Source organism: Gastrolobium bilobum, unplaced genomic scaffold, assembly GCF_033153095.1.
Source record: "Gastrolobium bilobum isolate Gb01-03AN ecotype WA unplaced genomic scaffold, APGP_CSIRO_Gbil_v1 utg13825, whole genome shotgun sequence".
NCBI lineage: Eukaryota > Viridiplantae > Streptophyta > Magnoliopsida > Fabales > Fabaceae > Gastrolobium > Gastrolobium bilobum.
Genome location: NW_026899556.1, coordinates 21,919 through 37,432, shown reverse-complemented (window position 1 = coordinate 37,432; position 15,514 = coordinate 21,919). Strand labels below are relative to the sequence as shown.

Sequence of the window (15,514 nt, the reverse complement as noted above, 5' to 3'; positions counted from 1 at the left end):
GTAATTGTTAGCCCTATTAATGTTTCATAAAAAAACAAAAACATTAAAAAAAAAATTGTAAAATAATAAAACTATTTTTATTGTAAAATAAATTCGAAATTTGGAAATAAATTAAATGAAAAATTATGTGAACAATTTTTGGTGGCAGACAACTCATTCAATGTCTCACTCAATTCTACTTTGGAATTTCCAAATTAATAATAACTCAACTCTTCTAAATTTTGAATTTATGTTAAATTTGAATTTTGGATTTGAATTTTTAACTTTGTAATAGTGGAAAAAACTTTTGGAAAAATTTTTGTGGCAGACAACTCATTTAGTGTCCCACTATTTTTCTTTTGTTGTATATTATGAGTAAAAAAGATCTCTACTTTTCTTTTATTGTATATCCCACTATTTTTTCATGGGTAATTGTTAGCCCTATTAATGTTGCTTAAAAAACAAAAAAAAAATTAAAAAAACTGTAAAATAACAAAAAAAAAATTATTGTAAAATAAATTCAAAATTTAGAAATAAATTAAATGAAAAATTATGTGAACACTTTTTGGTGGCAGACAACTCATTCAATGTCTCACTCAATTCTACGTTAGAATTTTCAAATTAATAATAATTCAACTCTTCTAAATTTCGAATTTATGTTTAAATTAAAATTTTGAATTTGAAATTTTAACTTTGTAACGGTAATGTCCCACTATTTTTATTTTGTTGTATATTATGAGTAAAAAAGATCTCTACTTTTCTTTTATTGTATATCCTACTATTTTTCATGGGTAATTGTTAGCCCTATTAATGTTGCTTAAAAAAACAAAAAAAATTAAAAAAGCTGTAAAATAACAAAAAAAAATTATTGTAAAATAAATTCAAAATTTAGAAATAAATTAAATGAAAAATTATGTGAACACTTTTTGGTGGCAGACAACTCATTCAATGTCTCACTCAATTCTACGTTAGAATTTTCAAATTAATAATAATTCAACTCTTCTAAATTTTGAATTTATGTTTAAATTAAAATTTTGAATTTGAAATTTTAACTTTGTAACGGTGGGAAAACTTTTGGAAAAAATTTTGTGGCAGACAACCTTTTTAATGTCCCACTATTTTTCTTTTGTTGTATATTATGAGTAAAAAAGACCTCTACTTTTTTTTGTTGTATATCCCACTATTTTTACATGGATAATTGTTAGCCCTATTAATGCTGCATAAAAAAACAAAAACCTTAAAAAAAATATTGTAAATAACAAAATTATTTATATTGTAAAATAAATTTGAAATTTGGAAATAAATTAAATGGAAAATTATGTGAGATTGATATGTGAAAAAAGAGTTCAGCATTTAATATTTATGCAGTGGGAAAAGATATATATATATAATAAATTTGAATTTAATATGAAATTATAGATTAAACAATAAAATACTTAATATTATAATATTACATTTATAGTCGATAAAAATTATTCAAAATTTCAAATTTAAATCAAAAAATAAGAAATGACATTATTTATACTTTACAAAAAATAAATTAAAATTTTAACATAAAATTTTAAATATAAATGTATAACCAATTAAAAAAATATATATGTATTTTTTTAGAAAAATATTTATCATAAACATTTTAAATATACATGTATAACAAATTAAAAAATATATATAAAAATCATAAATTAAAATAGAAAAAATATATAAAAAATATGTATAATTAATATAAAAAAAATTTAAATTTAAATGAAAATAACTTGAAGGTTGAAAGGTTACCAAGTACTCGAAAACTTGGTAATTGTATGGTTTTCCAAACACTAAAAACGTGAAGGTTGTAAAGATTTATCAAGCACCTAAAAAGCTTTAACAATAGAGGAGGAAAATTTGAGTGATTTGGAATCTGGACGTAGGTTACAAGTGATGGTGGCTGAATCAGGATAAATAGAGTTTATTAAATATCAAATAATTTTATTTTTGCATAGAAATTAATATTATTAGCCTAAACATCAAATAAGTCATTTAAGTGCTAAAAAATAACGAGTAAGGGTTAAGGAGATTGCAAACTCTATTTGTTAAAATAATATAGTCTCATATTACATGAGTTAATTTCTTTTTATATTGCATGAGTTAATTTGTTTCATACAATATACAAAAATGTATATTGAACTCATTTATTTTATTTTATTTTTATCAGTCTCATTATCTGAAGGTGGTTCAAGAGATCAATCTGAAACTCTGTCAAAGGAAACCAGATGCCAAGTTGAGTTACGACATCTCGGTAAAAGAAAAAGAAATGGGGCTCTCCTGAGTTCCCACTAGAGAAAACCAGTTCGTCCTCTCGTGGGGGGACTATATCGTAGTTCTCTAACTTCCCAACAGGAAGACCCGCCATGTCGTCCGGACCCATCTCGGAAGCAGTATTTAAAACCTCATAAGTCACCCAAGGAAACTGGGATATTAAAAAGGTGGAGGGACGTAGGGGTATGATTCGGTAGAACTCGACTCTTCTACCACCTCCACCTCTAGAGGAGGAGAAGCCATAAAACCTAAAACAAAGAAAAGAGCCGGATCAGAAGAGAATGGGCGTACCTGAATCAAAAATGCTATCAGAAGAATCACTAGAAGATGATAAGGTCGACAAGTCGAAGATCATGATTGGGCCATCTGCCCCACCAGATGCGGAGGTAGACCCCGATATATCTCCATGCCGGCAGCTAGCCAAAGTGGACTCGGCCAAAGAGTCACATCCTTGCTCGATAAGCTTGGAACTCAAGTAGACACAAGAGTAACAAGGAATACTTCTTAGGAGAGGGGAAGAATGAAGGGAATCCCGGACGGTGGAGAAAGGATCAGGATGAATCATAGGTCTGCTAGAAGACGCAGACCCGAGTTGGGTAAGTTGATGAGAAACACGTCTGTTTAAAGTAAGATGACCCCTACCCCGGCTAAAGGAACCTCTACCCCAGGAGGGCCCTAACTCCCTACTAGACAACCCAGGCCTCCTCCGAGATTTACCACCACGGCAACCATAAAGCATGGCTTCACGTTCTTTTTCTTCGGTCCTTGAAATCCCCCAAAGCCAGAAACGGGAACAGGGGGAATCTTTTTCAAAAAATCAGAATCTTCCTCCTTCTCCCCCTTATAAAACAAAGCTAAAGAAGGAGGGTTTTTCTCCCTCATTTGGTTAAAAAAACTAAATGACGCTAAGATTTGAAATAACAAAGGGGGACGATGAAGGTAAGGTGATGAACACCAAAATGCCAGAAGGGAAGCAATACACAACCCCTTGAAAGGGAAGACTGTGGGTGTAATGAGAAAACAAAAGAAAATCAATGCAGTGGCATATATGGGGCAAAGAATTCAAAATTGAAAAAGCATACTCGGAAACAAATGATCAAACGCAAGCATCTCAAAACAGAAGCAACAAAAAACAGAGGATGAGAAAATACCTGTTGAAAAAGATGAACTACAAAGAAGATGGAGAAATGCGTTTGAGACGCTGACACTCAAAGATATGCAATTTCTGCACAATGCTCAGAAAGAAAACAAAAGCATGTAATATGAGACAGAAACTTTTATAGGTATAAGTAGTGACCACTGGGGTTACGAATGGCAAAGGTCAGGGCTATTAAAGTCATTAGACTTGTAAGTGATAATCGCAGCAATCATGGGTGGTAACCGCAATCGTCATGGGTGGTAACCACAACAGTTGCGAATGGAAAAGGTCAGGGTCACCAGTGCCATTTCACTTCAAAAGCAATGATTAGACAACTGAAACGATGCTACTAATAAATGCGCACGAAACGCGAAAATGGCATAAAATGGCTGCGGCACGCTAAAGCACGCAGGCAGTAACACGTGGTAGAAGGGAATGAGTACCACTTATAAACCAACAAATAAGACACAATACGTACATATACAACTCTCAACCGAGTTAAACGCCTGATGCTTGGGGGAAACTCGCCAGTTGGATCCCAATTGTTCAAGCACATCCGTTACCCGGTTGCCTATGTAAAAGTATATCGTCGGGTTCATGCACAAACCCGTCGTACGCATAACCAGAAGGAAAAAGCAAGACATGCGTATAAGATATGATGCTTGGGGGCAACTCGCCAGTTGGATTCCAACTACTCATGCACATCCCAAACTCGGCATAAAGATACATGATACGTTTTCCCGGGTTGATGCTCAACCTGCCGAACGAAGAAAAATTGTCCTTGAGAAGAGCTACAAACTCGGAATAGGCATAAAAGCTGACACTTGAGGGGAAACTCGTCAGTTGGACCCCAACTGCTCAAGCCCACCTCTAATCCAAAAAGAGAAATACGAAAAATATCTCACTGGGTTGATGCTCAACCCGTCGACATAAGGGGCAAGAGACACCTCGATGGAAAAAACTCCAGAATATGAGGAGCATGTAAAAAAGTTTGCAAAAACTCAAACATATTCAGCCTAACAAAAAATCTGAAGAGACGCACAAGCAAATTCACCCCGGCAACCTGGATACCCAGGTAGCCTGGCTAAGGGGCAACTGTTATGGGCCCGTATAAGGGGCCCATTAAGTGATAGGCCCAATAAGGGGCAATCCAAGATCTGAATCAGTGATAATCACGGATAGATATCCATCAAGGATACTAATCCTAATACGAAAGCATAGCAAGCAGGCCTGTGCCCCTATCAGAGGCACCAAAGGCCCATCCACACTACCCACGGGTAACCTCTATAAATACAAGGTAAACTCTAAAGGTACGTTACGCTCTCTCTCTTACTGTTATGCTGTCACAGTGCGCACACACACACCTCATTGGCTAACGCCGTTATAGTATTCTGTGCACAGTGATCTGCTTGACTCAAGGGTATCTCCTTCATAGATACCTTGGAGAGGGCACTAGATCCAATAGTAACATACCAGCCTATTGGGCTGGACATCTCTGTCCTAAGGACAGAACAAGGGTCATTATAGTCTGTATGATTTTTCAACAAATGAGCTTAAATATGAATTATTTTTTGGAAATTATCTCAAGATATGTAAATGGTAATACAAATATTGTTACACACATTTTTAGAGTCATTCGACATTTAAAACTAGTGGTTTATAGCTGTTAAACACATACTGTTAGAATTTGTCAGGATAAATCATTCATTTATACAGATAAATCATGACAAATATCCTAATAGATATTCAATTTATCCAGGTAAATCCTGGATTTATTCTGATAAATCCTTGATTTTTCCTCATCTTCAAGAAAGCTTAGAATTCAGAAATGCATTCCTTTCACTTAAAACAAGTTCCTAACATAATGAAAACATGTAATTGACTCTAGGAGTATGATTTATGATATTAAAATGTGTTGAAACATTTTCCAATTATGTTTGAGATTTTTTTTTCAAAGCTTTTATGCAATATGGAACTTTGAAAAATACTTTGAGCTCATGCAATACAATTTAACATAAACCCTTGCATTTAAATCTAAGTCCCAAAAATATAATTTAATTAGGCTTTGGACTTATGTTCATGAATTGATTATTGGACCTTGAACTTTCACTTGAAGTTAATGCTTGACTTGTTGGATTTGACAATATTTAGCTCTTTATTGAACTTAAGCCTCTTTTACCATGACTTGTTACATTAAGCTCCTCTTGAAGATAGTTCATGATTTGTTGTTTTTTAATCTTGGTTTTACTCTACTTTTTTCCTTGTTGCACTTAATTAATTTGCCGGACTCGGAATCTCAAAAGCTTATCCATCTTATTGTCATTTTGATATGTTATTATTCTTATTATGTGGCTCCATCAAGCATCTTCAATCTTCATGTATGCTTAATATTTTTTGCTCTTGATCAAAGTTATTTATTTTTTATTATTGCCTCTTTTTTTAATAATTTTATTATTGCCTATTTCTTATCATCAAAACATGCTTTCTAGTCGTGATGGTGGAGGTAATGCCGATGTCGATTGTGGCAACAATGGTGGCGGCAAAAATTGTAGTGATAATAGGATTGGATGGGGTTGAGACAAATTTGAATTTTTAAAAAGAAAAAAAATGGCTCTTTACTTTTTTTTTTAGAAGTCATAAATTTAAGCTTAAAAAAGTAATATTTGGTTTTTTTTTTTTTAGAAAAAAGCTGACATACAAACACTTAATTAAAGTGAGAAGCACGTTATTTTTAAAAAATGAAAAACAGCTTCGTGAAGAGAAAAAATCCATCCAAACACGTTCTAAACAATTTATTTTATTTTATTTTGGTGTAATTATAACTACTTTCCGACCTTACCCACTTGTAATAGATGCTTAAGGTGAGTTTCTACTCTTTGAACTTATTTCTTTTGTATCAAATCCAAAAATGTTGGTGAGTGTATTTTGGAGCTTTAGTATGTATTTAGAGATTTAGTAGTTTGGCTACTAGTAAGTTAGATGTTAGATTTATTAAGTTTTTTTTTTTCAATATTCTAAACCTTATAATTAGGGATTTTATCCAATGTTGTGAAAATCGGACCGGACCGACCAGGTTGACCCAGAACCCGGTGAACCGGTCATCTGACCGATCCGGTTATCACATTGGATCGGTCAAGTATCAGACTCGGTACAAACCCGGCCGATTTTGGTGAAAAACTGGTGACCCGACCCGGGTTTTAAAAAAAAATATTTTCAAAAAAAAAAGTTTTCCAAAAAAAATCATAATTAACATATTTGAGTGATCTGTTACTTATTGAGTTACATAAGTTATGTACCTACAATACTAATATTATCTCAGTTATGCACTATGCATGGAATTTTGATTTGATAGTTAGAGATGTCGTTTACCGAAGCTAAAACACCAATATAACAAGCATTATGTGTTTGTTTGATTCTTCATTAGGCAATAATGTATAATTTATTAATCTTTATATTAAAATATTTAGAATTTATATTATTTTTTTTTACTATTTGAGTATATTTATAATTTTTTAATATAAATTGTAGATTTATATATAATCACCGGGTCATGCGGTTGAACCAATGACCCACTCGTTAAACCAGTGACCTAGTGACCTGGTACCTCAACCGGGTCATTGACCGAGCGTGTTTTAATAACATTGATTTTATCTAATCTCGTTTCTATCTATTGGTGATGTTCCATTGGATGCTTAAACTGTTTGCTCCAACCATAGTGATTGAAAGTGATCAAGGTATAAACGTGAGTGCACAATGATCGTGGTATAATTTACAGTACGAGAAATTTTTTTTGTACTTTTTAATTAGGAAAAAGTGTTTGTCATTTTAAATGACAGAAAGTTATGTAATTTTAAAAGAGATACAGACACAGAAAATTTGAATTTTAAATTAAAAAAACCATCCATTTTCTATCTTCCATGATTTCCGTTTTTCTGTATTTATCTCTTTCTTAAAATGACATAACTTATGTCATTTAAAATGACAAACACCAAACCCTTTTAATTAAAGGATGGTTATTTTTTATTTCCAAAAAAAAAAAAGGATGGTTATTTTAATTAAAATTAGTGTTTTTTATTTAAAATTTAAATTAAAAAAATCACTCATTTTCTCGTTCTATAATTTTTATTGTGTATTTTTTTCTCTCACTTAGAAGGATATAATTCTATATCCTTTAAGAGAAAGAATATACTTACAACTTATTTTTGTTTACAATCTCTTACAATTATATCTTAACCGTTAATTTCCGCCAATCAACAGTTATTATTTATTGTGAATTAATAATTAATGAATAAATTTAATTTGTAAAAATAATAAGTATTGATTGACGGAAATCAATGGTTAAAATATAATTGTAAGAAGTTCTAAAGCAAAATAGATTATAAAAATAACCTTTCTTATCCTTTAAAAAGAACAAACACCAAAACTTTACCGTTTATATTTTCTAAAATAAGCACACTTCAGAGGGGGGAAAATGCGAATTTGTAACTATTGATTGAGAAATCAATTGTTAAATTGGCATAAATTACATATGCAAATATAACAAATTATAAGTACATCATTAAAATAACTTAAACTTCATATGTAATTATTATATATTAGTACACGTGGTGTGATGTGTATTACAAAAAATATTACACGCGCATATATATTAAATTTGGGTTTCGATAATTGTGAGAATTAAAACTCTTGCAACAATCCTCCGAATCTATCATTAACTATTAAATTTATATTCTTACAAAAAAATTATTAATCTATGTAACTTGATATTTTTTATTTATTGAATTTTAAATTGTGAATATATTTTGCCCCTGTAGAATTTTGTTTCTCTAAAAATTAATATAGCATAACAAATTAAATAATTACAATATATTATTGAGTAAAGAATATTTTTATAACAAATTAAATAATTACAATATTTTTATATTGTATAAAAAAGGAATATTTTATAAAAATTGAATTTTTTTCCTACTTAGTGTTATACAATATATCATCAAACATAAAATAATATTATATTATACAATATAATGTCTTTCAAGATGTTACATCAAATATTGATAAATATTAAAGTTTTATCAAACTTTATATAATCAAATCATATATTATCAAGCTATTATGTGTATCAAACGGCCCTAATAGCTTAAAGTTTGCTTGATACAAAAAAAAAAAAAAAAAAAAAAAAAAATTGGAAGTCGGGCAATTTTTCATTTCTCCAAAGAGGGAAAATATTGGCATATTCAACACCTGCACATACACGAGATTTGCAAAAAATGCATCATTCAATACCTGTGAATATCATCCCAGCAAAAAGCAAAATCTAGTAACCTAACAAATTAAGAATCAATCAAACCAAACCAAACCAAAAAGAAAAATAATATATAAACAATATGAGCTAAAGGACACATTCAAAAATTTGAAAAACACACATAAACTGGTCTCCAATAAAAATAGTTGGAAACTGAAAGCCAATTGAGAACAGAGTGCTCCTTTCTTTATATGAAATTAGAAGCCTAGCAACTCCTTCCCATAAGAATCAAATCCTCCCGTGCCCAAAGAATTCCAAAACATTGAATCCTCGCAAAGCAAAACACAATAATCTTATTATCAATATTAAAGTTTGAAATTTGAATAATAGAAAGTACCTAAACTCAAACCCAAATCAAATACAAAATCCTAATTAAATATTAGTTTGCTAGAACATAAAATCCTACTCAAATAAAATCAAACAGGAAATCATAATATAATAATATATTTCTAAAACTATATAATTTAATAAAGAAAAAAATCCTAAAATAAAATAAAATCCCTAAATTACATAATTACCATAAAATTCATAACTTGCAAGTAAAAGTGACATCAATTATCTTAATCCGTTCTGCATCAACAATCATGCCGCATCGACAGGTCATGCCTGTAAGATCAAAAGACTCCCTTGATGCACAAAAGCTCAAGCATTCCCAGGTACAAAGTCAATATCCATAATAGAGGATCATCATCACAGCTCTTCAGCAAATATTATATCAAATATAAATTGAACTGCAGCCAAAAGTCAGACAGGGATAAACGACATTAGTATACAAGTTTAATTTAGAGCCATAGTCGGTGGAAAAACTTTTTTAAACTATCATCAAATCATGTGTTGCCACACATCTAGATTAAAGAATATAAAAGACAACATATCTTAAAAATATTTAATTTCCAAGAGTATCCGTACATTTTATGTGCAGCCTCCCCTTTCCCCCTCTCACCCCCCGCCCTAATAATTGTATGCTTTAATTAACACACCAAAACCCAGAGACATCTTTACAAATAATCCGTTTCTTCCACTTTTATAGGGGGGCGGCACCAGACTTGTAGGCTTTTAGCCTATAGATTGTTTAAAAGAAACAAAAGTGCTTTTCAAGATTTCAATTCATCAATAACTTTGTTCTAGATGACAATTATACTTGCAGTTCAAATTATGGTTCACCGAGTGAAAATATCTTGGAAATTTTACGAACTCCAATATAATTCAATACAGTCGAATCAAATTTGATATCTTATAATATCTATAGAAAGCATCCAGATCTCTCAAATAAAGACAATGTTTAATAGAAGATTATATTCTTTGACAAAAACAGTAAATCTGAACTTCACTACTGGAGGTGCCAGATCCATACAGAGGTCAAAGTGAAGCATTCCTTATGATTATCATAAGCATTACATGAGAGTATTTCTATTAGTTGGGTCTCTAATAAGATGATTACTTTCTGAATATCTGATACTGAATGCATTGAAGCAATGGTGTGGATGTGCATGCATGCATACATTTTTTTTATTGCTAACCATCAAGACATCACTTCTACCCCACAATAATTCTTGCATACCTTCCTCAGTAGGGAGATTGGGTTGATCAACCAAGAGTTGCTGAAGTGCACCAAGATCGCTGGCACTGCAATGTGATTAATACAAAGTGAATACAAAACCCATACAGGACAGAATAAGATGATGGACACCACCAGCATAAACTTGAAAAAAATTAGAAACATAGGCATAAGTAAGCATTGTGAATAAAGTACATGATAGATCTTGCTATTTCTGTACATATAGAAAGGGATGCAAGTGCCACTGAGTACACAGATAACCAGTTTGCATCTTGGTTTTACTTTTTTCTCCCTCCTTTTCAGTGCTTATTTTGAATCAGATCCTTCTAAAGACCAGAAAACCAGAGTGCTTTTATTGCAGGTAGACAGTTCAGATGCTGCTCTAATAGAAAATCAGGGAGCAGAAGATGTCAAAAATAGAAGAAATGTGGCTTGGTTTTTGAGTTGGACTATGAGAAAGTTTATGATCATCAGCGTTGGGTTTCCTAGATAAGGTTATTGAGAGAGAGGGTTTTGATGCTAGATGAAGAATGTCGATTTCCTACTAATTTTTCTGTGGTTATGGATAACAAAAGTATACCATGATAAAAAGGAAATTAGAAAATGAAGTAGGCAAGGGGAACATTATTTATTTTCAATAACTGCAGTAGGGAGCTCAATAAAGGTATTAAAGTTGGTTAAGAGGAAATTAAGGTTTCACATCTTCAGTTTGCCAATGATTCAGCTCTCTTTTTGAAGGAGGATAACGATGCCTTTGTAAATGTACTACTTCTGACTATAAAGTTTATGGAGGCTTATTCTATTTAAAGGTAAATTTGATTACGAGAGAACCAGCAGGTTTGAATGTGGAGGACAAAATTCTTTCTTTACATGCTCTTGTGGCTGGTTCTCAAGGTTCAGCAGCCTGTATTTACTTGGGAGTTTTTCTAGGTTGTTATCATCAAGCATCTTCTTGGTATCTTATGTTTCACAAGATCTCTAAACACCTAAACAGTTGGAAGGATAATTTTTACTCTTGGGTGGTCAGGTTACCCTCATCCAAACTTGTTTTTTATTCATGGGATCCTGGTTTCACAAGATCTCATCATACAAATTATTTGTTGCAAATTCGTAGGACTCAAACTTCTCTTTTTCCAAATAAGTGCATTATGTGCAGATCTAGATCAAAGGTAGTAGGCCACTTAATTTTGTACTGTAAGGTGGCTACAAAATGGTTTTTGATTTTGGGGAGCACTAGGGATGTCCCTTTACCCTAGAGCAGCTTTTATGGTTGGCTATGAAAATCTTGGCAGAAACAAATAGGCAGCTTGCAAGTTTCACAATCCTTTGGCGAGTGTGGTTAGAGAGTAATGCTTATATCTTTAACCGCTTTTCTCCTTTCTAGGCCCCCAAACTTGAGAAGGGATAGAATTAAGTTTTTGGCTACTCTTTGGTGTTGTGGTCGTAGCGGCTTAACTGCTTTAAGAGAGTAAGCTAACTTGGATATGCAAAAGATAGGGCAGCAATGTTACATTCTTAGTTTTTCATGTTCTCCATTTGTATTTAAACTTTCATGTGTTGGAGGATCTCTTGTCCTTCTCCTGATTGTGCTTCCCCTCTAATAAATTTCTTTTTCAATAAATAAAAAGAGATTTAGAGTATATTTCAATCCCTATAGTTTCCACTAATTTGGGTTTTTATCCCTATAAAATTTTTTTGTAGTCCCTCTATTTTCATTTATTTAGTCTTAGGTCCCAATCCCATTGAGTATCTGTCCCTATATTTTTCACTTTTTTGGGTTTTAAATTAATCCCTATAGTTTGTATTCATCAAAAGTAAATGGTCCCTATTTTCCATAAAGAATTGGTACCTATACATCAACTTATTAAGGTATTGATCCGTTAGGGACTAAAACCTTAATGGTATGAACCTATAGGGTCCTATACAGAGAAAAAAAATTATAAGGACCAAAACCCAAATTAGTGAAAATTATAAAGACCAAAGTCTACCTTAAACAGAAAATTGCGTAAAGGGGAAGTGAAAATATACACAATTACGATGTTTTAATTGTTCGAGTATAGCATTGGTATCATCATACCTGGGTTTTAAGGCCATTGCTGATAGTGCTGAGACCACTGATGATTTTAACAAATACCTGTTTCAAAAGAAAAAACTAGTAACTTTTTTTTTTAATAAAAAGGAAACTATTAAGTTGATCAAAATGGCTTTATCTCAAAGTAAAATCAATGAAAAAGGCACTTCTGCATAAAGATTTTAAAGCAGAAAGTTACATTCCAATATCAATAATCATTTTAAGAGTTTAGCAGCAGTTCCACACAACAAATAATAGAGACTGATGATAAAAAAGGTTGATCTTTCCTACCAAAAAAAAAAATAATAATGAAAGAACAATTGCATTTTTAAATTTTCAAAAACCTCTTCGCCAGCAATGACACTGATTTTAATTTAGAGCATAGAAGCCTAGAGTTTTTTTCCCCTTTTTCTTTATCTTCTTTTGATAAAACAAAACCTTAAGATGCTATATGCCTATTACAAATCTATATATTGGTTTGCTCTTGAAAGGGAGTTAAAGTGGAGCTAATGCAGTGTTAAAAAGACGAAGTATCTAAGCACCATACAATATTTAGAGAAAACGTAATTCAATTGTTACCAAGTTCAATAAACTCTCTGTCATTCATTCAAGTTCTTGTATCATATCATTTGATGTATTAAAAATTAAGTTCATATTACTGCATTGCTTGACGGTCTAAAAGCACAAAATAAAAGAAATTAAGAAAAACTCCAAAGGCTTATCACTCACTCTGCATTGTGCATCTCATGTAGAAACAACAGGCCATCCAAGCAATCAATAAGTCTAGGTTTGATGCCAACTCGCTGCTGTAATTGTTTCATGGTCGGTTGAGAAGAACTGCCTTTCACTAGTTGTCTACCATCACGATGAATTTTCTCAAGAGATAAGACAATACAATGAAATTCTTCCCTGAAAGTTCAATTTAAAATTTAAATACATAAATCACTAAAACAAACAAATCATCATCATCAAGGTTCATAAGCTTGATTATAAAAGATGAACAAAGAAACATTTCATTTCTGATTTTCATTAAGAACACCTGAAGAAGGACAAAACCTCAATAAGTCATAAACTAAAAGAAAATTTAAACAAGTCAATGTTAAATATTACCATTTAGTCAACATCATGAAAAACATCTACTCTTTTTCATTGATCTGACCTTTATAATTTGTGTATATAAAATTATATGTGACTTATAACTTGTGTACATAATTTTTCTACCATTCCCAAGTTGAAAGATTGGAGACCTAAATAGAAACTTACAGAGTCCTTCTCATGGAAACCAAAATGTTCTCCAATGATTCAATCTGCTTTGCCAAAAGAGCATCTTTCATTCCGCTGACACAATTTAGAATACCATAATTGTTGGAATTTTGAAGCACCTGCATACAACCATACCTGTTACTTCAAGCCCTCAAGTAATTTTAGAACAACAACATTGCAAATATCAATGTCAAAGCAGTAAATAGATTGAAAATTTATATGTAGACAGTAAAAGAAGAAGTTAAATTACCTGCAACCTATCAACAATATGGGAAGCATTCCTAAACTGTGAAAGTAACCGAGATTGAAGCTCCTCCCATTTATTCATTTCTTCCCTAACTTTTCTGAATTTTGATTGAAATTTTTTCACCATTGCTTCCATTTTCAATGCTTAAATGACCAGTTGTAAGGCAGCAACGAGCCTCGGATTCAACCAAATGATACATGGTGGATTATCAACCCATTGATTCATGCATATAATATATACCTTGATGAAGGTAAAAAAAAAATCTTATTGATATATCCTAAAACAGAAAGCATAGATTCAACCAAATGATACATGGTGGATTATCAACCCGTCTTTCAACAAAGACTTCATCATATAGTTTCTAATTAGTTCATAATTGTCATTAAAATTAAAATACATACAAATATATTATCAATCTTCAAGAAATTCATAGCCCTTGTATGATAAACATGAAATACAATTCTGAACTCTGAAATATTTACACATAGACATAAGTCATAAAACAAATTAAAGGTTCTGTGTGCAAGGTATCAAGAGATGTGTATATACATGCTAAAATGTCAAAGAAACAAGACAGAGGAAACCAAATCATAGCGAAATTTCAAAAATATAATAATGGGGACTAAACATTAATGTCATGCACACGTAATACAATACATGATACACAGAATCACTAATCGAATTGAGTTAGCATTTTATCAAGCACAAAATAGGCATTTAAAATCCAAACAAATAGTACACACAACAGTCACAAACTTTCAAATAATTCGAAATAAAAGAAGAAGAAAAATACCAAAATGGGTTTACGAGTTACTCTGATAATGCTTTCTGTACGATAAACGTCTATGAGAGCTTCCTTCCCCGTTTCTCAACCTGGGTCTCTTCTTTTCAAAACCACGACTCTCTAATTTTTCTTTTTTTTCCTCTTTCCTTTTCCTGAAAATTGGATGGGAAGGTTGAAATGAGTCTGATATGGACAAAATTAATTCAGATTTAATTATGTTTCTTTGCTCATTGATTTTTATTTTTTTTTTATCTTATTTCTTTAGTTTTTAAATGTTCAAATAAAATTGAGGGTTTACAATAGGAAAATAAGATATTCATCAACCGATCCAAATCGATTCAAACTGGCAAACCGCAGTGATCGAACCGAAAAACAAAAACCGAATTAACCAAAAAATCGAAAAAAAAAACCGCAAAATTTAATTGGATTGAATCGATTTTTGGATGGGTTGGTGAAAACTGATCCAATCTAAACCGATCCAATAATTCCTTAACCATACCATCTACCCTACTTGGGTCTTTTCCTAATTATAGCCCAAAAATCATATAGCAAAATTCTAAATTCAAAACTCATTAACTCATCATGTTGGAGAAAAGTGGGTTGTGTTTGATCTATGTTATGCTTCTTCTTTTTTGGGAAAACTTAAAAAAAAAACCCGTAAGTTTTTTCAGAATCACTTACCCCATCTCCAAATTTTTTAATCATTTACACCCATATTTAAAACTTTTTTATCATTTATTTCCGTAACTTGATTTTCCATCCAAAGTTAAAGTTAACAGAGTTAGTCTTTTTAAAAAATACCAAAATTACCCTTAAAGAAAAGTAACACACAGCACAGCACTGGAACTTATTGCTAGCAAGAGATAGTCATTGAGGA

At 31.6% G+C, this 15,514-nt stretch overlaps 1 protein-coding gene across 2 annotated transcripts; it reads right to left on the bottom strand.

The window, feature by feature from the left end:
* Window positions 1–8,768: 8,768 nt before the first annotated feature.
* Window positions 8,769–14,784, bottom strand: LOC133291457 (uncharacterized protein At5g43822). Of its 2 annotated transcripts, XR_009748798.1 has the most exons (8): window positions 14,647–14,784; window positions 13,857–14,093; window positions 13,607–13,725; window positions 13,073–13,252; window positions 12,350–12,406; window positions 10,276–10,340; window positions 9,233–9,445; window positions 8,769–8,983 (listed from the first exon to the last, which is right to left on the bottom strand). XR_009748798.1 is itself a non-coding variant. In XM_061489718.1 (7 exons), exons 2-7 carry the CDS (start codon window positions 13,986–13,988, stop codon window positions 9,405–9,407), a joined length of 594 nt encoding a protein of 197 aa, XP_061345702.1. In that variant the 5' UTR covers window positions 13,989–14,093; window positions 14,647–14,784; the 3' UTR covers window positions 9,053–9,404. The 2 variants fall into 2 exon arrangements, 1 of the variants encoding a protein (XP_061345702.1); XM_061489718.1 differs by lacking the exon at window positions 8,769–8,983 and having other exon boundaries at window positions 9,053–9,445.
* Between the last annotated feature and the right edge of the window lie 730 nt (window positions 14,785–15,514).